General features: G+C 34.7%; 1 protein-coding gene across 3 annotated transcripts in view; it reads right to left on the bottom strand.

The window, feature by feature from the left end:
• Positions 1 to 24,688, bottom strand: part of Znf280d (zinc finger protein 280D) — an 87,948-nt gene that overhangs the window by 32,098 nt on the left and 31,162 nt on the right. For all 3 annotated transcript variants that reach the window (XM_029481144.2, XM_021172781.3, XM_029481145.2), the window contains exons 6-12: positions 21,651 to 21,768; positions 17,519 to 17,689; positions 17,008 to 17,117; positions 10,857 to 11,080; positions 6,608 to 6,765; positions 6,111 to 6,211; positions 4,998 to 5,144 (exon numbers count right to left, since the gene is read on the bottom strand). In XM_029481144.2, coding sequence (XP_029337004.1) covers positions 4,998 to 5,144; positions 6,111 to 6,211; positions 6,608 to 6,765; positions 10,857 to 11,080; positions 17,008 to 17,117; positions 17,519 to 17,689; positions 21,651 to 21,768 — 1,029 coding nt within the window. The remainder of the gene's footprint in view (positions 1 to 4,997; positions 5,145 to 6,110; positions 6,212 to 6,607; positions 6,766 to 10,856; positions 11,081 to 17,007; positions 17,118 to 17,518; positions 17,690 to 21,650; positions 21,769 to 24,688) is intronic.

Below are 24,688 nucleotides of genomic sequence, written 5' to 3'. Positions count from 1 at the left end.
TGGATCTCAAAATTATTTGCTATGAAGTAATCAAACATGAAAGTTTTGAGGGTTGAAGAAATGGTCACTGGTTAAGAGCACTAGCTGCTCTTCCAGAGGACCTGGGTTTGATTGACAGTACCCAAAGGGTAGCTAACAATTGTAACTCCAGTTCTAGGAGAGCTTCTTCTGGCCTCTGCAGGCAACAAATGCATGTGGTGTATAGACATACATGAAATCAAAACAACCATAAAAGATAAATCTTTAAAACAAACAAAATTATGAAAATTGAATAAACAGATTCTAATGAGAATCCTAGCCAGCAAGGTGGGACACACCTTTAATCCCGACACTCAGGAGGCAGAGACAGGTGGACCGCTTGAGTTTGAGGCTAGTCTGGACTACAGAATGAGTTCCAGGACAGCCAGAGCTATATAGTGAGACACTGCCTCAAAAAACCAAGACAGAAAAAATCCTAATAATTATCATGTGAAATGTTTTTTATTTATAAGCCAAGCACTTAAAGACCTGGTACTGTTGACATTAGTTACTCTATTCGTTTTATGTAGAAAATAACATTATTTGTGGGTTGGAGAGATGTCTCAGCAGTTACTTGGTCGTACTGCTTTCCCAGAGAACCCAAGTTAAATTCTCATCATATGCATATAACCACAGACATACATATAAAATTTTTAAATGTTACTTTAAAATTTTTGCTATTTTTCATTGGTCAATAGGTAGATGAAATGACCTCTTTAAAACAAAATAAATTTTAACTGGACAACACCCCCCCCCCCCAATAAACAAACAGTGTTAATTCAATAAACTTCTTGTAATGAGAAAATACTCTGTGGCTGTGCTGTCCAACATGGCTGCCATTAGTCACCATGGTTATTGAGCACGAGTAAAGGACTGGGGAAAATGTTATTATTGTGATTTTTTTATTACACTCTATGTAACTGTCCCAAATTATTACACTGTATGCCTCAAAGTGTACAACTGTTACATGTCAACATAGTATTTTAAAAGAGGGGCAAAAGGGATGACTCAGCAGTTAAAAGCACTGGATTCTCTTCCAGAGGACCCAGGTTCAATTTTCAGCACTCATGGTGGTACACAATCATCTTTAACTCCAGTTCCAGGGGCCCCAACAGAAGCATTTTTGTGTCCACCCACAGGCACCAAGCAAGCATACACATGGTGTACAAGACTTAGATACAGGCAAACATCCACAGAGTTTTTTAAAAGTTTTAATATTTTAAAAAATATTTTAAAAGAAGACAACTGTTATAATGCTCAAAGCAGTATGTAATAAGATCTTATAGCTCGGGCTGGAGAGATGGCTCAGTGAGTAAGAGCACCGGCTGCTCTTCCGAAGGTCCGGAGTTCAAATCCCAGCAACCACATGGTGGCTCACAACCATCTGTAACGAGATCTGACTCCCTCTTCTGGATTGTCTGAAGACAGCTACAGTGTACTTACATATAAATAAATAAATTAAAAAAAAAAGATCTTATAGCTCTAGCTTCATCTTAAGGTTAGTTTATAAGCATGGTACATTAGATTGTCTTTACAAATGCAAACAATACAAATCCATTTATTGTATACTCAAAAAGGATGAATTAAAACAGAAAATGTAGTTAAGAATCAGAAACTAAACAAGCTGGTAAGACAGTTTACATGAGTTTACTGATCAGAAATGTTTTTCTCTATAACTAACATCTCAGTCCATAATTTAAACGCCGTATACTCATGTATTTAATATTATTCCTGTGGTTTACATGAGCAGGCAGGCAGTCGGTCTCTCACGTCTTCATCTGTCTTTCTCTGTCAGTTTCTCTCTCTCTACCCCTATTGTGGATGAAAATCTGAGCTCTTTGGTATTCCAGTCAACAAACTGCTTGCTTCCTATGCTATTCCTATGCATCATGGACTCAACCTTCTGAAACTTTAAGTCCAATTAAATACTTTGTAAGTTGCCTTGGTCATTGTGTTTTATCACAGCAATGAGAATGCTTGATGTCTAATATACTCTTCAAATTGTCAAGAATAAAAATGAACTTTAGATTTTATGTCTAATTCTCTGCTTCCACCCTCTCAATTCTGGTCTTCCTTTAGTCTTTTCTGTAGTCTGGAATATGAAAACATTCTTGTAACTGCTTAGAATAAAAATGGTTATGCCTTCACACCCCACATACAATATATTAATAAAACCTGGCAAACACACTTCCCTCTTTTTTATATCTCCAATAATCACTACCACACTGGTCCTCACTGTGATAAATTTTTAAAATTTTCTTCCACTTATGTCCTTTGATGCCTTGACATTTTCTTCCCACTGAATGAAAAGCTGAAGATCAATCTAGGCTATATGAAATCCTTTTTCAAAAACAAGTTATGGGCTGGAAGGATGGCTCAGTGGTTAAGAGCACTGACTGCTCTTCTGAAGGTCCTGAGTTCAAATCTCAGCAACCACATGGTGGCTCACAACCATCTGTAATGAGATCTGGCGCTCTCTTCTGGAATGTCTGAAGACAGCTACAGTGTACTTACATATAATAAATACATAAATCTTAAAAAAAAAAAACCACAACAGTTATATAAACTGCATTGTTGGTTCTAAAATCAGCTGTCATGGAGGCTAGCTAGAGAGATGGCATAGTGGATGAGAACCAGCAACTATATAACGTGCTGCACATACCTATAGTCCCAGCTGAGTGAGGCAGAGATAGGAGATTCCCGTGAGCTTGCTAGTTTCCAGTCTAGCTAAGAAAGCCTCAGTTCTAGGGAAACACCCACCTCAAAGAAATAGGTAATTAACAGAGGAGAACACACAATGCCCTTTTCTTGCCTCTGTGCAAACATATATCACACACATACACACAAATGTATAAATATTAGTATTACTTGATATAATGCAATCTTCAAGAAAAAATTAACATCTAAGGTCCTCAAAAATATTAAAGGCACAGAATCAACTGTTCTTAGAATCTAACAGTGTATGAGTAATATAAATTCAGTTTCAAGTTTATCATCTCTCCTACTTATGATTTCCAGTTTTTCATAAACATACAAGTTATAAGTACACTGAAGGACCCTTTATCCTTCTAACAGCTTGACCTCTACTGGTTGCTGTCTATCCCACAAACAAACAAACAAACCAACAAAGCCGAAACGTGTGGCAAGTTAAGACAACTCTAGTTGTGAAGAGTTAATAAATTACACAGCTTATATGCAGGGTCAATACACCTTGATTATCATTCATTCCTGTATCTGTATCTCACTCCAGAAGTAGGTGAGCAAGTAAGTATTGAGCAAATAAGATTAAAAGCCTTGTACTAAGAGATTTCCTTATATATATTCTCCTTTTTATTTAAGTCTTTCAAAATTAAAACCCAAAGATGAAAGAGTATGAATAGTGCTTCCTGAATTCTGTTTATAAGATTCAATAATAGCTAGTTCTCAAATACAGGGTTTGGTAGCCAGGTAAATTGGAAAAGGATGCATACTATGTTTTTGCTGAGTTCTGAGAAATTCTACTTTAATATATAAAACTCTTTAATTTTGTAAATCTGGTATTTATCAAATATACCAGTTAACAAATTTTGAGGAAAAATCATATGAAAAACCAACGGAACAATGTTAAGGATATTCCAGAATAGAATTGTTGGAATTTTTCAAAGATCTGTAGAATCACACTCACAATACAGCTCACCCAAAATTTATTGGAAAATTCTACTTTCACGTTCTCTACTAATTAAAAACAGAAGTTAGACAGGAGGTGATGGTACACATCTTTAATCCCAGTACTTGAAAGCAGAGGAAGGTTTATCTCTGAGTTCAAAGCCAGTCTGGCCTATAAAGCAAGTCCTAGGACAGCCAGGGTCACACAAAGAAACGCTGTCTTGAAAAAAATCAAGAACCAAACCAAACCAAACCCTCCATAAGTTAATTTTCGAATTAATTGAACCTGACAGATAAGAATATTACAATAGGCCGGGCAATGGTGGTACACACCTTTAATCCCAGCACTTGGGAGGCAGAGGCAGGTGGATTTCTGACTTCGAAGCCAGCTTGGTCTACAGTAGAGTGAGTTCCAGGACAGCCAGGGCTACACAGAGAAACCCTGTCTCGAAAAACAAAAAAAAAACAACCCAACCCAACCCAAAACCCAAAAAACAAACAAAAACAAAAAACAATGTTACAATGGGAAATACCTGATGTGCAGACATGATAAAGTAGTACAAATGCACTGAGCTTTTCAGTGAGCTGGCAAAACCTGACACCACCATCAGATCTAGTGCAGACATGGATGGCTGATTCCAACAAAAGCACTGCTACTAAAAGTCAGGTATCAATGTTGCAGCAACATTTTCAGCTCAAAGGGAGGTTTAATTGCTCCAGGAAAAGAACCAATAAGCATTACATCAAAAATGCAAGGAAGATTCAAAAACTAATAATGAGTGCCAAAAATTACATAGCTAAGCTAACAAAAGTCATACAGGAAACAAGCTATGCTCTGGCCAAGTTCAAATACTGACTAACACTTGTTTCCTTTGTCATATAACTATAAAACATTGATCTAGATCAATAATGACATGTCTTATCATAATACCAAGGGTCTGGACAGTGGGGGAAAACTCAAAACAAAGAAGAAAATAAGACTAAGAAATTTTCTATCTTGATTCTTTCTTAGTTCAGACTCATTTTTTCATCTCCTCTTGAGAGGGTACTTCAAAATCATTCCTACATCTACCAAGACCCTAAAGTCCAATCTTTTCCATATTCTATTAGCCTCTTTTCTGTCTTAATCCTATGATTCCTATTTCTTGCCATTTTTAAGTCTTGTCAACTGTTTATAGACCAAGTATCACTAGAAAAGAAGTAATGGAAGAAGTGGACGTTTCACAAGTGATTCAGTACACACTTCATATGTGGATCAAATCCACTCTCTTTGAAAACCAAATATTCTGTGTGATAATCAGGTAACACGAAAAAATGAGAATTATTAACCTCACCTGATGCTTCATGTAATGATGCATATAGGGCGTGGCGATTTTAATAACTTTGAGGCAGAATGGGCATAGCAAATTCTTAGTGTTTTCATGTGATGTTCTAAAATGAGACTCTACCTCGGAAAATAATGATGATCTGTAATTGCAAACCTAGAAATAAAAAGGTTATGTTTAAATGGAAATTTTGTAACTGATTTGCAACTACAAATATACTATCAATCCAGCTCCGATGCCTTAAAGTTCACTAAGGAAGACACCAAAAAAGCAGAGAAAGGTGATCCTTCAAAGCTGAGGACTACTTCCCAAAATATAACAGGTGCCTTTATTTTATCAGATTATTTATCATCCCATCCTGTCTTGATTTGAAACTTTAGATCTTCTGTCCTATAAAATACTTTATTTCTACATAAAACAGCACTGTCCATCAGATTATAAATACTGCCTCGAAACTATTACAGTGGCAAGTCATCTTTCTTTTGCTTTTCTACTCCTTCAAATTCTGGCGAAATACATGTCCGAAAGCACGTGATAGGGCTCTGCGTGACTACGCATTTGTACCTTGGTCATATGATTATAGTGATCTGTCTAGGGTAAAGGAAATCCACTCTATTTTTCCATCAGGGCTCTCTCTTTCTAGTGATTGGGAGCAAAGAACATTTTCTGAGCCAAATCTAGTTCTCTGTCCTCCCCTCATATATGTATGAGCTGTGCTAAGAGAATTTTCACTGTAAATTAAGTAGGAGGTACTTTTTTTAGTTACCATTTTTACCTAAATGGCAAAAATAAAACAAACACCACCAATATATTTCACTATACATGAAAATTACATAAAATATAAAATTTGAAATCCATATAGTGGAACACAGACGCACCCTTGCAGTCCTTTACGCCATTGCTGACTTGCCTACAGTGGAACACAGACGCACCCTTGCAGTCCTTTACTCCATTGCTGACTTGCCACAATGGGGGAGTTGACTAGCTGTGATAGAGACTGTCATATCTCTAAAATAAATGCTTACTGTTTGGTCCTAACAAAAAAACCCTGCTAACAACTTATACCTACAGATCTTAACAACAAAACAACAACAGTTAATGACACTATAAAACATGACGTACCTGGCAGATGTATGGCATTTCACCAGGCTTATGGTTATCCTTCATATGTTGTAAAAGAATCTGTTCAGTTTCAAATGATAGCTCACAGATCTTGCAAATGGCTATAGATGAAAGGAAGAGAGTTATTACAACATTTTAATATATAAATAATAAAAGCTCATTTGGATAACAGTGTCAACAAGTTTATCAGCAGAAGTGGCAGTATTAGAGGTGGTAAGCAGCCATACATATACATATACATAACTCAGTGCAATTCTGAGCACTTTTAGCACTACCACAAAGGCATGTCTAGTACCCTATTGTCTCAGTACCAAATAACCTGCCTGAACTTATGTAGCTACTACACCAAGACAAACATCTGGGATTTGAACTGAAGCCTGGAGTAAGTTAGCTTTTGTAATTTTGGCCCCAAAATCCAAAGTCTATTTCTCGTTCTTATTTCTGTAGCAGCTTTCTCAAGATCGGCTGAGCTTCATTAACCCCGAGCAGTAACTCACTGGAGAACTCATGAGGTGTATGGGTGCTCTCAATATGGCACTGCAGCTGGAAGGGCGTGGGGAACTGCCGGTAGCAGTGCTGGCATGTGGTGTGCTTCTCCCAGCTCTCGCTGCTCTGCTTCTCTAGCTCCAAATGGTGCTTCATGTGGTTCATAAACCTGCAAATGGCAACAGGCGAGAGATTCAAATTTAAAAAAAATCAAAGAAGATCCCACCAATATCTTAACCCACTATTTAAAAAAAAAAAAGTGAATTAGTATTCAAAACCTAGAGTCCTTCTCTAGTAAACTGCATGTCCTAAATAATGACCACGAATGGCTAAGTAGATACTTTTTTCCATCTTTGTTTCAAATGTCACTACTTTCAGATGACTGTTTTTAGATAAAATAACTCTCCTTTGCCATGTGAAGTACTATTTATATTTTAAAATTCAATATTGAAAGAAAGAAAATCCTGTCAGCAAAAGAGGTAGAGTCATGGGAGAAATTCTTTGAGACCCTGAAGATATACGATAAATTCTAGCTACTAGTATTCTTACTTGTATCTTTGTTTTGAAGTGCATATAATAACAGTTTTAATGACTACAAGTACAAGGAACTTTTCATTTATTTAGTGATACTGTTTATAGTAAGCATAAACTGTTCATTTTAACTTGCAAACTGTGCCCTTTGTAAGGCAACATCCATTTTTCAGTTTTACACTTTGCTATTTCAGCATCCCTATAAGGTTTCTTATGAACAGAACTATGACCCTTAGTAAGTGTGGTATAAATGGGAATATATCTATTTTAAAAAGCTTACTGAAGCTTTTGGCTGAAATAAAAAGCAGTATTACTTGATCAAAAGAAAATTTAGACTGGGCCAATAAAATTAATAAATTTATTAATAAAAATCACCCACTTGGAGGCTTCAAAGGAAATAAGCATTAAACTATATGAAAATGTTATCAATCCAGAGAAACAGACATCATGAAAGCTATGACATCTATCTCTTCTTTTTCCTATCTCTGAAGAACAGTATTTCCTCAACGCAAATTGTAATACACTTTGAAGTATCTTTATTTCCCCTTTGGTTTTTTTGTTTGTTTGTTTGTTTTTTGTTGTTGTTTTTTTTTTGAGACAGGATTTCTCTATGTAGCCCTGGCTGTCCTCAAACTCAGAAATTCGCCTGCCTATGCCTCCCAAGTGCTGGGATTAAAGGCGTGTGCCACCATGCCCGGCTCCCCTTTGGTTTTAACATGAGCTCTACAAAACACTTAAAACCCTAGTCTTGGTTAAATATTTGCATATAGGCAAAACAGCATGAGCTAGTAAATTCTGAGCTCACCCCTTAAAGCATTAAAGTATAATTATATAAAGTAATGTATTAACTAGCTAGTTGATTTCTCTCAATGTTTACATAAGACCTAACTGGAATGCATAGTTCCCAAGACAATATATGGTAACTTCTTACAATGACCTGTTTTTGTGATACCCAATGGAGGAGAAAACAGTAATTAAAAACCTGTATGAGAAATCAAATGGAAATCTTGATATGTTTTGTACCATTGTACAAATTATAAACAACTGCAAGGCCAGGAATACTTGCACATACCTGTCCTAGCACTTCAGGGTCAAAGAAGGTAGATCTCTTGGTTTTGTTTGGGCCTGCCAAGTCTATACAATGAGATCTTATCTCAAAAACAAAAGCAAAATAACAAAAAAACAATTTGCCTTCCCAAATTTTACTGACAAAATACTTTATCTTTAATTCCTTTGTCACAAGGTATTTACCATACCATTAAGGGTGCATTTCCCAAGTAAAAGCTTTCAATGTTCAGTTTCTTTTTTTTTTTGGTTTTTCGAGACAGGGTTTCTCTGTGTAGCCTTGGCTGTCCTGGAACTCACTCTGTAGACCAGGCTGGCCTCGAACTCAGAAATCCACCTGCCTCTGCCTCCCAAAGTGCTGGGATTAAAGGCATGCGCCACCACGCCCGGCTCAATGTTCAGTTTCTATATGTTACTAAAGGTAATATGTTTAAAATTTCTAAATATTCTAATATAAACAAATAGAATTAATGTCCTAAAATAATTCCTAGAAAAAGTTATTTTTCATGTTGAATATTAAATGGGCTAATCTTAAAAGTAAAAGACAAACAACACTTTTGCTAAAATAAATTGCAGAATGTATACTTAACAAGGAAGTTAACAAAGACAGTGAAACCCACTTGTACACATTTAACCTTTCCCTGACTGAATCTTGTAACAATAAGAATATGGGATTTCTAGGCAAATGGATGGACCTGGAGGGCATCATCCTGAGTGAGGTAACCCAATCACAAAAGAACTCACACAATATATACTCACTGATAAGTGGATATTAGCCCAGAAACTTAGGATACCCAAGATATAAGATGCAATTTGCTAAACACATGAAACTGAAGAAGAACGAAGACCAAAGTGTGGACACTTTGCCCCTTCTTAGAACACACATGGAAGGAGTTACAGAGACACAGTTTGGAGCTGAGATGAAAGGATGGACCATCTAGAGACTGCCATATCGGGGGATCCATCCCATAATCAGCCTCCAAACGCTGACACCATTGCATACACTAGCAAGATTTTGCTGAAAGGACCCTGATATAGCTGTCTCTTGTGAGACTACGCCAGGGCCTAGCAAACACATAAGTGGATGCTCACAGTCAGCTAGTGGATGGATCAGAGGGCCCCCAATGGAGGAGCTAGAGAAAGTACCCAAGGAGCTGAAGGGGTCTGCAACCCTATAGGTGGAACAACAATATAAACTACCAAGTACCCACCAGAGCTCATGTCTCTAGCTGCATATGTATCAGAAGATGGCCTAGTCGGCCATCAGTGGAAAGAGAGGCCCACTGATCGTGCAAACTTTATCTGCCTCAGTACAGGGGGACGCCAGGGCCAAGAAGTGGGAGTGGTGGGGGACTTTTGGGATAGCATTGGAAATGTAAATGAAATAAATACCTAATTTAAAAAAAAAAAAACTCAAAAAAAAAATATGGGACTAGGTGGTGGAGGTCTATTTCAATGCTGCTTCAGTATTACATCCAAAACACAAAATACTGGGAGCATTAGTTCTTGAAGGAGTGAAGTAGCTTAAGAGCTCTGGAATGCACAAAGAAGCCTGTGAGCATCATGTTAGCAGCAGCCAAATGAGACAGAAGTGAGTAAACTCAGGGACCCAAGAGGATAACTGCTGGTCTACTAAATGCTAATTTGGAAAGTTTTTTTTAGTATCTGTAAAAGATATACATGTGTATTTGTGTATAATACCTTCTTTTAATTTGTCTTTTTGGAGATCAAGTTTTCTGTTTGAAATATATTCTCACCCTCTCCCCAAACTTGACCCACATCCACTGCTAAAGTACAACTTATCTAAAATAAGTATACTCATGCATGTAACTTATTTTGAAATATACATTTAAAAATAATCAGTTTTTATCAATAGCTTAATCAATTTATAAAACTCAGATTGTTTAAAGGAGAATGACAAACAGTGAAACAAGTAAAGAGGGGCGGAGAGAAGCAAGGGGGCAAGCGTGCAAGGTCAAACTTTCAGTTTTGTGATGAATGTTTGAAAGTAGGAAGGGTAGGAAAGTCTTGTCTAATAAAATATAAATTCTAAGCTATATAATAAATAAAAACCATCATCCAGTAGTCTCCTTACAGGTGATATTTTTATAACATGTGCCACTAGAAGATTATAAAGTATCTAAAAGTTAAAACATTTGTATAGGCAATTTTTAAAATTCCATCGAGAATGAAATATCTAATTTTACTTTAAAATGAAAACATACAAGTCTCCTGGAATTAATTAATCACTGATAAAGAATATATTTCCCACAAAACGGAGATTCTAAACATGATAAGTATAATGCAGCTCTGGTCATCGACTAGTAATCATAAAGAAGAAGTCAGCCTGCCAGCTTCTGGAGAAGGGCTTTTTGTATGGGAAAATTTATTATATTCAGATATATGAAAATCAAAAATATACAATTAAATTCCTAAATAACTATCAAAAGATAAAATAAGTTCATTTTGTTCCAAATTAATCTCTGTCCTTTCTTAAGTCATAGGAAAGAAAGACAAAGCAGCAGACGTAAAGAGGAGACTGAAATACAGCAACGGAGACAGCACTGAAATTGCTCATCTAGAATGACAAGAGTGCATGATAAAGACAACAATGGTTACATCTCTGGTATTCCCACTTTCATTGAAATAAATATATTTACATACCTAATATTATTTTTGAGAACTTTTAAGCAACTGAAGCACTTAAAGGTTGTATGAGTCTTCTGTTCTTCCAGGACGTCTCCTTCATGTTTTCCGTAATAGAAGTCATTAACTAACATTATCAATTTTCCTTTCTCTGATTCAAGAGTCTTAGCTTCATTTGCTGAATTTAAATTGTCTGCTTTAGTCAATCCCAAAAAGTTATTTATCATGTCTGGACAACAATACTAAAAGAGAATGAAAAAAAAAAAAAAGGCTTATTTATTACAAAATAACAGCAAAAACAATTATGTTTTCAACTACGGCCAAACCATGTATAACTATGCTTGATAAGATATCTGGAAGAATAGTGAAAGCCTATGGTGGATATTCTAAAAAGTTTAGAAAAGTAGACATTTTTTAAAAAGTAGACTATTTATTTGTTTAGTGTATGTGTTATGTATGGGTGTGAATGCCATAGTGCACTTGTGGAGGTCAGAGGACAACCTGCGGACGTCGGCTCTTTCCTTCCACCACGTGGGTTCCAGGGATTGAACTCAAGTCGTCAGGTTTGGCGGCAAGCACCTTTAACAGCTGAGCCATCTCGCCAGCCCATAAACATTATCTTAACAAAACAAAAATTTAAAAAGAGATGAAAAAAGCCTTAAGACTAGAATTTGGCTATTTAAACTTTTCCCATGCAATTTACCTGCTTAGATACACGTTTAATAGTCATTTGTATCTTAACCAAAAATCATTCATTTCATTACCATGTCAACAATACAGGAGGTGAATGTTACATGCTTTGATGTATCAGGTTATATGAAAACTTCCTAAGTTGGTTAAAACTAGATTTTTACACAGCTAAACTGCCATGCTCTAGATTCAAAGAACTAAAAAATGATTGGGACACGGAGACAAATGCAACTAGTATATCGTAGAATCCTGAATGCTAAAAATATTTGAAGAAGACAATTACTTCTCAGTAATAAAAGTAAAGTCACAAAAGCTGATTGCAATATGGAACTTTCCATACGAGCTTCTAAAATCAAGATATAGCTAATTTTATTTATTATACATAATGTTTAGTTGTAGGATTTTTTAAATGAGTTTTTCTTTGAGGGCAAACCTAAAAAAAACCCTATATTAGAAAATCTGTAATAATTCATTAAATGGTAATTCCTAGCACTGCTTCAGACCACCTAAACTGCAATTTTTACAAGTGAAGGCTTAAAACAAGAAACATAGGAAATTCTTTCATAACATAAACGCTTTAGTGTGCTAAATCAGCATTTGTAATGGAACACAATTATCCCATGCTATGATTATAACATCCACTTCCTCTTCTTCCACATGTGATTCTTTGGATCATTGTCATTCATGAAACACTCAGTACAATGTGAGGAGCTCAGCCTGGGATCTACATCATCTTCTGCAAGGTTATAGTATTGCTACTTCATTTCACTGTCAGCTCTTATCTTTCCATTGTGTGTGTTACTGTGTATGTGCTCGTACACATGCATATGCACATTCATGTAAATGCAGGTGTGCATGTATGGGTATGAGCACATGTACATGTACATGTATACGTATATGGAGGCCAGATGACATGATTTAGTCAACCCCAAAAAGTTATTTACCATGTCTGGACAACAACATTAGAAGAGAATGAGCCTTAGTGCCATTCCTCAAGAACCATCCAGCTAGCTTGGATCAACAGGCATGAACCACCACATGGACCTTTTAAAATATGGGTTCTGGAGATTCAAATACTTTTGAAAGGAACTGATCGCCAGAATTATCTTTTCAATTTCTAAATCCACAAATGCAAAAACATAAAAACAACCAACCAAACAACAACAACAACAAAACCACATTTAAAATATATCTATGAAGTAGGAAAAATACTGAATAAAACTGATTCACAAGAGAGGAACTAACTTATATTTACAAGTTGAGGTTGCACCACTAAGTGTATTTGCTGAGAATAGTGGCTCACATCTTTAATCTCAGCATGCAGAGGCAGAGAGCGGAGGCACTTGGATCCCTATGAGTTTAAGGCCAGCCTGGTCTACACAGTAAGTTCCAGGTCAGCCATAGCTACATAGTGAAGTCTTGTCTTGAAGGAAAGAAAAAAGAAAAAAAAAAAAATGTAAGTATCTTAGTATCCTAATAAGATGATCTTTACCCCTTGGATAGAATAGAACCACAACCAAAATAATAATAATAATAATAATAATGAAAATAAAATATAAGAAGAGAGGTAAGAAAAGGCTTTGTTACTTATGTTTCTGTATTTTCTTTCTTGGAGACAGAGCTGACCTGCAATTTGCTAAGTAGACCATCTGCCCTTGAACTCACAGACTTTTGCCTGAGTCTCTGGATAAAAGGCCCAGCCTTATTTCTGGATTTTTCCTGAGGTACATGTAACATCTATGAATTCAAAATTTAAAAAAAAAAAAAAAAAAAAACCAAGCTATTTCTAAAGACTTTTATAAGACTAATAGAAATAATGCTACTTTTAATTTTAAGGAAATGAGGCATTGTGTGGAATAAGCTACTATACTACACTGTGGAAATCCCAATCACTCAGGTAGAACACTGGCCCAGCAAGCAAATGGCCCTGGATTAAAGTGTTAAGAGGGAGACCAGAAGAAAGAAATTACTTAAAATATATGTATGAAGTATGTGTAATAATGGTTATTATATTAACAAAGTACTAACCTTATTTAAAACCCTCCTAAGGTGGGGGGCGGGGTGACAAAAGTCTCAGGAAAATTGGAATTTAAAAATTCTTTAATTCAGTCTTCCAATTAATAATGGTCACTATTGATGGTATACCCTAAACGTTAGATCTGGCTTTCAGGAGAAGCCACTCTGGTATGTGATTCTTCTTTTCTGAAGCTATAAAACGACCCACGGAAGAGTAAGGTTTAAGTTTCTACTTTACTACTTATAAAAGTTAATGGTTTCACAAAGATGCTCATAAATTATATACATAACAAAATGAGCAACTAATTGCTGTTTTATTTTCTTTCATACACAAAAAAGACAGGATCAGAATTTTAAAAGTAGCACAAAATCCTTGTTCATAATACCTCTTCAATAATATTTTAGATTTAGATCCTTAATAAAAACAGATAAAGAACAAATGGCCAATAAAAACCAAGTACAGTAAATGGAGTAAGGGACTGCTTTGGAGGAAAGTCAAAATATCCTGAAACATTCAAAATGCAAGAAGTACAACTTGAGAAACAAGGACTAAGTTTAACATTAGGTTTTATATGAAGATAATAAGCTACACAGGGCACAACTACATAGGACTCAAAATCAACCGAACAACTTTGTTGGGACATATAACCATTTTGGCTCTAAGGTCTGTTCTGCAATCCTTCACTTCGCCCTTGTTTTTATGAGATAGCCATTTGTACCTAGTGAATATTTCAGTATTGTGGTCTGTAGTCTATACTTCATTCTTATTAATCTAGTTTAAGTTCCTGTAATTTAAATTCTTATTAAAAAATGTATTTTTATTTCATGTGTGTGTGTGTTGCCTATATTTATGTATGTGCACATGTGTGTAGTTCCCTGGAGGCCAGATTAGAGTGTAAGGCTACCCCTGGAACTGGAGTTACACACAGCTATGAGCAGCCATGTAAGTGGCAGGAACAAGATCCAGGTCTTCTGAAAGAGAAATCAAGTGCTTTAGCCACTTAACTATCTCTCAGGCTCCTAAATCTTTTGGGGGAGTGGAGCTGAGAATTTGCATTTTCATAGAAATGAAGTTTAACATGATGTGACTCATGTTTACCTTGGGTAATGATCAAAAATCAGTAATTATTATACCCATTATCTTAAGTTTTATCCTTTATTAGTACATTTAAAAAGCCTTTCCTCTTTTTGATACACAATGTATTCTTTTGATTATATTCATCCTATAGTGTTGTGTTCTTACAGAATATAAGGGACCTACCTCCTATCTATAATTCAGTACTAACTATTAACCTCTCCATATCTTCCTTAACCTCCTTAGCCTCAAGTAAACTACTTCACCTTCTAAGATAATGTTTTTTTAGATCATGTAGTATTTGCCTTTCTGTGACTGAAAAATTGCCCCAAGACTTTGAACTTACCCTTTCTAGATTTGATGATGTATATATCCACTATGAAACAAGGAATATATAGAAGAGCAAAATATATACATTCATAAAATATGAATTATGTTGCTTTTATGAAATGCTATAGTATTCTAATATTTGAATGTTACATGATAACCTTTATAATTTCCAATAAAAGTAATCATAAATAATGCTTTTTAAAATATTTTTAAAAACCTTTTAGGACAGAGGTCACCAATTTCTTCAAGTACAGAAATGTTTTGATTAGTGTTTTTTAAAAAGCCAGCTGAGCAAGCCATGGGAGGCAAACCAGGAAGCAGCATTTCTTTTCATGGTTTCTGCTTCAGTTCCTGCCTCCAGGTTCCTCCCTTGAGTTCCTGCCCTGATTTTACTTCATGATGGACTGTTAGCTGACATAAAACATTTCTTTCCTTTCTATACCACTTTGGTTATGATGTTTTTACCACAGGAAAAGATAGTTAATTAGGCCAAGAAGATAACACAGTATGATACAATTTGTACTTGAAATAGAGGGAAAATAAGAACATTCACATTTATCTATAAACACACACACACACATACACACAACAACAATAAAACAAACCTAGAGTATATAAAGCAAACTAATAAGAAGTTATTCTCTTTGAGAGCCACCTTATAAACCAGACAGGTATGAGTCGGGCCAGCCTCCTCAGTTGCGTCCCTGTGTAGGCTTCTGAGTCACACGATTACATTACTTAGTCAAAAAGATGAGGAAGAATAACTAATGCACTTCTTTTTTTTCTCTCTCTCTAATATCAAACAAATTAAGTGTCATAAGTCTTATCAAACATTACAAAGAAAGTGAAATCAGCTGTACAAGATAATTTTCCTGTATGACCAAAGCATAGAGTTCAGTCCTTAATGCTACACTGTGGGAGCTGGAAGTACTATAAATCAAACGCAATTCTGAATAAAAAGGTGCTTATAATTTTTAAGTTGTTTTTCTATCTTATTTGTCTATAGTTCTTCATAAGAATGGGTTTCCCAATGCCATCTTCACCCCCATAGATGATATATTTTGATGATACACAACCCTCATTACCCTCTCTTGTCCCTGTTCCTACTTCCCTGCTCCCAGGAAGTCTGCCTCCTGTCTTCAGCTGTCTTTCTCCATTTTTTTTTCAATAAGTCTGATTAGGATTACTTTTACTAGTGAAGGGTTATTTATAGGAGTATGGGCAACTTGACCAGTAACTGCATCACTGACAAAAATGTCTACCTTTCTCCATCAACTGCCAGTCAGTTCATTCTGCTTTCATTTGTTTTAAAAATGATGAATTAAAAATGGTAAGTTTCTGAAACAGCAAGGACTCTTCCTGTAATACCTCATTGCTTCTTAATCCTTTTGTACTCCATATGCAGTGCGGATTTTATCTCCCCTGCCTCCTTCCTGTCATTGGTAGTAGGTACAAGGAGATTACAGAACATTTCTATAAAGGCATAGCAAACCACAATAAAAGCTAATATTTGAAGAAAAGTGTTACCTAAACTTCGTACTTCACACATACTTTGAAATTTTCTTCAAATCTAAACCAAAAAGCTTCCTACCTCAATAAAAACTTTACACAAATGTATGCTTATGCAAACGATTCTGGATTTACCAAAACAATTATTTTACATGAAAAGCATGAACATTTGAAGTTAATGTCTGAATACTGACAATGTGTATGATTTATTTTCATTATCTAATGTGGAATACATATTTGCATATATAAACTATAGAATTTTAAGTTATAAAAAGATTGAATTCACACTAAAAGGTTTTACAAATAGGAATATAATTTAATCAATATTGTGTTTAAAATCAGAATACAATAAACATATATTATAAATATATGAACTAAGGAATTTTACTATCATGTAGAGTGATTTTGAATATAAATTTTTACCTAAGCTCTATGGGTATACCTAGTATGAGAAGATTTCATTCCTAAATTACTTATTTACTATATATCAGTCATTCATATTTTTAAGGATTTCCAAACTTTCAAAATTAGATTTTGGAAAAGATTTACCGTCATGTGATTTTTTAGAGGATCCAAAAGATTGAAGTGAATATCACACTTGGGACATGCTCTTGGAAAAGTTGTTCCATTTTTAGACTGACTTGATGAACAATTCACTCCTAAAATAAATTCAGATCAACTATGAAATAAAATGCATCATTTTCAGGGTTTTTTGCTTATTGCTTTTTACAAATTGTTTTTAATTATTACTAGGTGCACACATGTGTATGCAAAATATAACATTTGTATTGGTGCCCATGGGTGCCAGAGGAGAATGTCAGGTCCCCTGAGCTGGACTTAGCTGCTGGTTGAGAGCCACTCTCTGTGGGTGCTGGGAATCAAACACAGGTTCTCTGAAAAAGTTTTTTAAGTGTTCTTAGCCAATAATCCATTTCTCCAGCCTCCAAATTTAGCACTTTTTAACTTAAATAACCACTATTAGTTTCTTAATTTGTAACCATTTGTAAAACTTATCTTTAAATACTATAGACTTTCTTTTTTTGTAGGCTAGTGTTTTTACCTTGCGATGGCACCACTTGGAGAGATATCACTGATGGAGACTTTTCTGAAGAGATTACAGAAGAGGCATCTGTTCCGGAAATATTTTCACTGGGTTTAGGCTTTTTAGGGTTAACACTGCTTATGTCAGAACCAGAAGGACGTTTTGATAAAAATGAAGTTTCATTCAAACCTAAAATGATTTAAACAGTGGGGGGAAGATTTTAAAATATTATAAAAATACTACTCATAAACAGTTAAGTCTAATATGTGGGAACTAAAATATATGACATAATTGAACTATGCTATGTCAATGATAGAAATCATTGCTGGGCGTGGTGGCACACACCATTAGTCCCAGTGTTTATGAGGCAGAGACAGGCAGAAAGATCTGTGAATCTGAGGCCAACCTGGTCTATCTAACCAGTTCCAAGCCAGCAAGGCAAAAGCTACATAGTAAGACCCTGTCTGAAACAAAACTAAGGAACTAAAAGTTAAAAATTTAGAGAGTATAAAGAAATAGCTTAAACACTATTAGGGACTGCATTTATTTAATCAATTTGTGAAATAATCTTTCTATGTAAGAAATTCTCAGTGTGGCCTGAAAAAAAAAATCAAAATTGAAGATATTCTGAAGTTCCTAAAACCAATTATCTTCAGATGCTTAAGTATATTCTAGTTTTAACACATATATGCACACGTGCACAATAATTTGTTCCAAACACTTATAAATCCTTTACATTTCTTTTTTCCCCTTCAAGACAAAGTTTCTCAGTGCAGCTCTGAATGTCCTGGAACTCACTCTGTAGACCAGGCTGGCCATGAACTCCAGAGATCTGCCTGCTTCTCTACCATTTGAATGCTGGGATTAAAGGTGTGTATCACTACGGCTGGATAAAATTACTTAAAATGCCCAATGTGATGTCAGTCCTTTCCCACTTAACAATGTGATCTCTTCAAAGCTTGTGACACTACACACTTATTGCTATGTACCGAGTAGAAACTCCTATTCCTGGATTTTACTCACTCAAATGAAAGGGCATATAAAAGGGAGTTGTGTACTGTTTTATTGGAATATATTAAGGGATGTCTGACAAACACTTGCATTTGAGTTATTAGACTGCATAAGTCTTTGTTTATAAAAATAATTTTCCTTTTGAAAAATCACCATAAAGCTAAAGGATTAAGCCTTAAGAGTATCAGCAATAGAAAAAGGGACAATTAGGGGGCTGGAGAGATGGCTCAGCGGTTAAGAGCCCCGACTACTCTTCCAAAAGTCCTGAGTTCAAATCCCAGCAACCACATGGTGGCTCACAACCATCCGTAATGAGATCTCACGCCCTCTTCTGGTGCATCTGAAGACAGCTACAGTACTTAGATATAATAATTAAATCTAAAAAAAAAAAAAAAAGGCTTAAAAAAAGGGACAATTAGACAATAACTAGAGCAAACAAAGTCTTTTTAAAAAATAACACATAATGTACTTTGTACAAAGGATTTGCAAACTACACATTAAATAGACCCATCTATACACCAGATGTAAAAGCAGTATTAGAGAGATCCTAGGCATTTAAAGAAGATAGCCTGCGTTAGAAGCCAGACTCTATCGGGCTCTGCTTATGTATTTTTATTTATTTTGAGTTTCAGTTTCTATTTCTGTAAAGTTATGATACTTTATTTTACAGTTACTTTAAGGTCAAACAATGTATTCAAAAGTACCTTAAAATATGATACACAGAAAAGAATAATAAATAACAATTATCATAAATAACAAAACATTTTATACTTTCACTTGCTTTAAAGGGTAAAAATTATTCCAATAGATTTGCCTATTATTTGTTTTGCCAAGAAAATAAGATTATACTAATTCACTATTTCATCTTTAAAGACAAAGTAATGATTTTTCCTTGTTTTCAAAACATTTGATCAGAGACAGATACAATGCAGGTACATGAAAAAGATCTCTGGTAGTGCAATCTCATTAACACATGTTTATGTTACTTGGAAAATGAAAGGGTGATAGCATTTTGAATTAAGCAACCAATTATAAAATAGACTAGATGGTAAAAATAGACTTCTTTTATGTCAGAATTTAACATGAGAAATCTCAACATTAAATAAAATCACTCTGCATTCTTTGCAATCTTTTTTACATTTATTTACTTATCTGTGTACATATGAGTATGCAAAACGCATGGTATTGGAGTGGAACTCAGAGAACTACTTGTGAGACTCTGTTCTCTCCTTCCACTGTGTAGGCTCCAGGAATCAAACTCGGGGTGTGAAACTTGGAAGCAAATCCTTTTACTGAAATGAGTCATCTCAACTGGCTGAGCATGTACTTTAAATTCTGTCTCTTTATCTGTTTTGTTAGGTTTATGCTATTCTCTATCTCCAAACAGTTCTAGCTCTGCCAGGAAAAATCCTAATTTCTTTCAAGGTCAAAAATCAAAATCCCATCATCTCCATAGACAGGAATCTGTCAATCATGGTACTAAATGAACAGCACTGACTGACACTGATATTTATTATCAAGTCCTTTGAACCTTATACATGTATTTTCACATTTCACTTAACTTATTTGGACATCAAAAAAGGCCTGTGTGAACCAGAGAAAGAGTCAAAATGATATCTTCAGGTGCCTTACTCCAGGAGTGGAGAACTGAATGAATTACACACACAAAAAAATTAATAGCCCCATCTCTTAATAATATAAAAAAAATCGAAAGTATGAAGAGGTCGGTTGATCTGATAAAGACTAAACATTCTTAAGAGCAGAGGTTCAGACCTACAACTCCCTAGTGATCCCACTTAATGAAGTTTCACTCACTGTAGCAGAAAGCTGAGAGGGAGAATAGGAGTCTTTATTGTTTCTTTCTTCCCAGAAGTTTCAAGACTGCAGACTTTTCCTATGAGTAAAGGCTATGAGCTTCCTAATGCCAGATTTAATACAAATATTTTTTCTCCGTTTCTTTTCGCTTGTACCTATTTTATTAACAAGATATTAGTAAACATTTTAGTAAACTATGTATGTAAGTGACATTCAGAGAAGTGTTTATCAAATAAGGTATTTTTAAAATGGAAAAGCACTTTAAGCCCTATAATGAAAAAAAAAATGCAGAAGAGTTTGGTAAACGCCTCATTTATTTAGTAAACAACCTAAACATTTCCAAATTTTCTTGTACATTTTAGTTAAAATACCTGAATATACTCAAATTGCTAGTGTTCAAAAATTAACTTTCCTTAATTTCCAGGAATTTTCACAAAGATAAAATTCCTCCATGGTATGTTAATATACTTTAAATTAATGAAGAATACTTATATGAACTAATTGTATTAATTCTCTAAAGATCACTTTGTACTATGTCTAAATCACTGATACTCGACTGTTTTGAGACACAGTCCTACTACATAGCATAAAATGGCCTTGAAATTATTACATACTCCAAGTTAAAATCAAACTGACAATAATCCTTCTGCTACAGCCTCTCAAGTGCTGAGATTACAGGTGTACACCACCACATTCAAGAACCACTTCTTTAAATTATCCTTTATTTATGACAGGAAGGGGGGGAGGTTTGGTAGATCTATACATGTCACAACACACATGTGGATGTCAGAGGATAACTTTCTAGGAGTTGGTTCTTTCATTCCACTATGTGGGTCCCAGGGTTGGAACTCAGGCCACTATGCTTGGAACCAAGTGGCTTTGCCTGCTCAGTCATGTCACTAATCTAACAAGTCCTTTATTACGGCCACTTTATAGCACCATAAAACCATACTTCACTATATACTGAAATCACTTACTGAACTAGAAAGACACTAATCTAATTAAGAATTCAACTATAACCATACACTTTTTTTTATACGAGTGGCCATAGGAATTATTTATTAACAGTGTTTATAGTATCTAATAACCTCTCTAATTCACTGATGTTTTAAAGCATTTTAAAGGTTGGTTCCATAGGAAAAAGACTACAAGGTGGTTTAATGAAGATTTTAAGTAAAACTGCCTCACCAAAAAAACAGGAGTCCATGTTAAAATATACAAATACATTAACACAAAGATGTGGAGTTCAAAACAGAAACTTAATTCTGTATGATTACCCATTATTTCTTTTAACAATTTTAAGGAAAAAAGTAACAAAACAAACCTGCAATCGAAAGTGTCGGTCCGCCCTGGTAATGCGATAATCCTGTATCCTGGGTCAAGTCAAACAGTAACTCTGAAGAGTTAGTAGACAGAACTCGTGGTGAATTTGTTACATAACCCTGTTAAAATTGAAGAAATATTACATTTATTGGACATAGTTTACTGTTTTACACACATGTATGAGAGCAATTTAACAGCATATCTGTATTATTAAGATAAATATTGCTTGATGGTTAAATTAATTATTAACAAGTTAAAAACACAAAAGTAATTACTAGTTAGACAAAATTATCATCTATCAAAACTGAAAGCAAGCAAATAGAGCTTGTTTGTTCCTATTTGCCCAACTAAAACTGATCACCTAATGTGGATAGCAAATTTTAATACAGTGTTTTAAAAGTACAAGAAATGCAAATTTAATTTATAGCTGTAAAACCAACACATGCTTAGAGGCTCTAAAATTGCAGTATTACCATCAAGAGGTGAGAGAAATCAATAAAAACTGCACAACAGAAACATAGTGAAACAATAAATCCTAATAAATGTTGAAAGTGAGTATTTTTATATAAAATGAATTTTCAAACTATCTATTTTGGAGAACTTTATAACTATATAGTCAAAAAGAAAAATAGTGGACTCTTGACTTTTCTAATTGTCCCACAGAAACCTATGCTAAGCTAAGGAATGTGGACTGTCATAAGGCAAAAAACAATGCAACTTGGGCCTTGCAGTGTACTAACAGTGCCAATCAGAAAGGGATTGGGATAGAAGCTGTTGATAAAATACCTCAGTCAATAGGCTTGCTCCAGGAGACCTATAGCTCAAAGAAATTTTTAGACAAGCTAGCACGAAGATCTCAAGAGCATAGTGAAAAATATGACATGGACTGTAGGACTGTAATGTGGTCAAGAACAGAGCAGTAAGTTTTTATGTAACTGTATACATATTACATATTCAGTATCATTATGAAGTGGACAATACAATTGAAGGGTTCTAGCACTATATAACAAGTATACTAATATAAACACACACATAAATAAACTCCAATATTACTTATAAGCAACAATCACGGTGCAAATTAAGCTCTGAGTGATTTCTGAACCTTCAGCCTGTTAAAATGCATAATCCATGGGTTTTTGAGTTAAGCAGTGCTTAAAAATAAACTGATCCTCTCCTCTTCTCCAAAAGCTAAACCAAAACAAAAAATTAAAACAAACAAACAAACAAACAAACAAACAAAAATTAAGCCAGGCACAGTAGTACACATCTATGATCCTAGCACTCAGGAGATGGAAACAGAAAGATCTTCCTTAACTACATAGCAAGCTCAAAGTCCGCCTGAGCAACCCTATCTAAGACATGAATGATATGTCCTTTTTTCAACTTAGTGGACACAAAGATACAAAGAAAAATATTTAACAATTAAACAGGCATTGTTTAAAAATGATGTCTACTACAAATTAATTTACTCACAATGTTTAATTGCTAGAATCATAAACGACAGATATGTGTAACTGCAAAGCTATGAAGAAGTTAAGAATAACTGCAAGGTTAAATCATAAAAAAGATCTAAGAAAATCAGTAGAAAAACTGTTCAAATTCTAATGATAAATCTAAAGTCTGGTTAACACTGTTTGTTATATAAGAGGTAAGATGGTTAACATGAGGCAAGCTAGGTGGGAAATATCAGAACTCTGTTTTCTATAAGACTAATACTACTTTTAATAAGATTAAAAAAGGGCTGGAGAGATGGCTCAGTGGTTAAGAGCACCGACTGCTCTTCCAGAGGTTCTGAGTTCGGTTCCCAGCAACCACATAGTGGCTCACAGCCATCTGTAATGGGATCTGATGCCTTCTTCTGGTGTGTCTGAAGACAGCTACAGTGTACTCATATACATAAGAACTGCTGGCGTAAGGCAATTTTTTGTGAGGAAACCAACAAAAACTCCAATGCTCTGTATGATATGAGAATATCTGTTTCCATAAAAAATGTCATACAAATTAGACATGTCTACAACCAAAATTCAAAAAAAAAAAATAATAATAAGATTAAAAAAGAAGGATAACGTTCACTATTGGCAAACTCTACGTTATATATTGGTGTGATTTTGAATAAAAACTTTACCAGTAGCTACCAAAATCTAAAAGATCCTTTATTCTACTTTCAAGAATTTATGGTAAAGAAAGTTTAATGGAGAATTATTGATAACAGCCAAAAATTAAATCCTGTATTTTCATTAATAAAGAGCTAAACCCACAAGCTATCATATAACCATTACTATAAAGTTTATGAAAAGTAGGACATGTTCCTCAAAGGCTATTTAGTGAAGCAGTGTCCAATTAATAAAAAAAAAAAAAAAAAAAAAAAGCTCTTTAACAGAACTATAATAAAGCTAACCCTGTTAAACATGTCTCCAAAGGCAACTTAAACTAACCCAGAGTACCATAAAGGCAACGCAGTAGTCACCAAGTAACTAGCTTTGCAAATACAGAATTTTTGATGTCTTATGCAAGTTCAAAATAATTTAAAAATGAACTACCTGAGAACTGTTTGTTAAATGCAACAGTAAGAGTAAAGTAGACACTATAACAGAATTAGGATGACCTACATTTATTTAACCATTTAACCTGGGGCAAGTCACTTTTGAGCTTCAAGTCATTCATCTTTCAAACTAAAACAGCTATATTGCATATAGTAAATTTACTTGCTCTCCACAGTAAATGAGTGTCAAATCGTTATCACAGTGGTATTAATAAAGACAATACTTCTTCCAGTTGTATGAATTGGTAGGCTAAGGTTAGGTGGTTGAGGAAGGCTATCAATACAGCATCTTTTATTACTGATGGTGCTGAAACTATAATCCAAGTCTAAATAAATTCATGCTCATTACCCATATATTAACTTAATCAATGATATTAACGAGATATATTCAATCCCTGCCTGAAAAATGTGTTGAGATACAAAGATATTCCATAAAATATTAAACACAAAACATAACATAAAGCATTAAACTAAAACTAATTAAAGTGATACTTTAT

Source organism: Mus caroli, unplaced genomic scaffold (genome assembly GCF_978045245.1).
Source record: "Mus caroli unplaced genomic scaffold, Mus_caroli_1 scaffold_11, whole genome shotgun sequence".
Lineage (NCBI taxonomy): Eukaryota > Metazoa > Chordata > Mammalia > Rodentia > Muridae > Mus > Mus caroli.
This window is presented reverse-complemented; position numbering and strand designations above follow the sequence as displayed.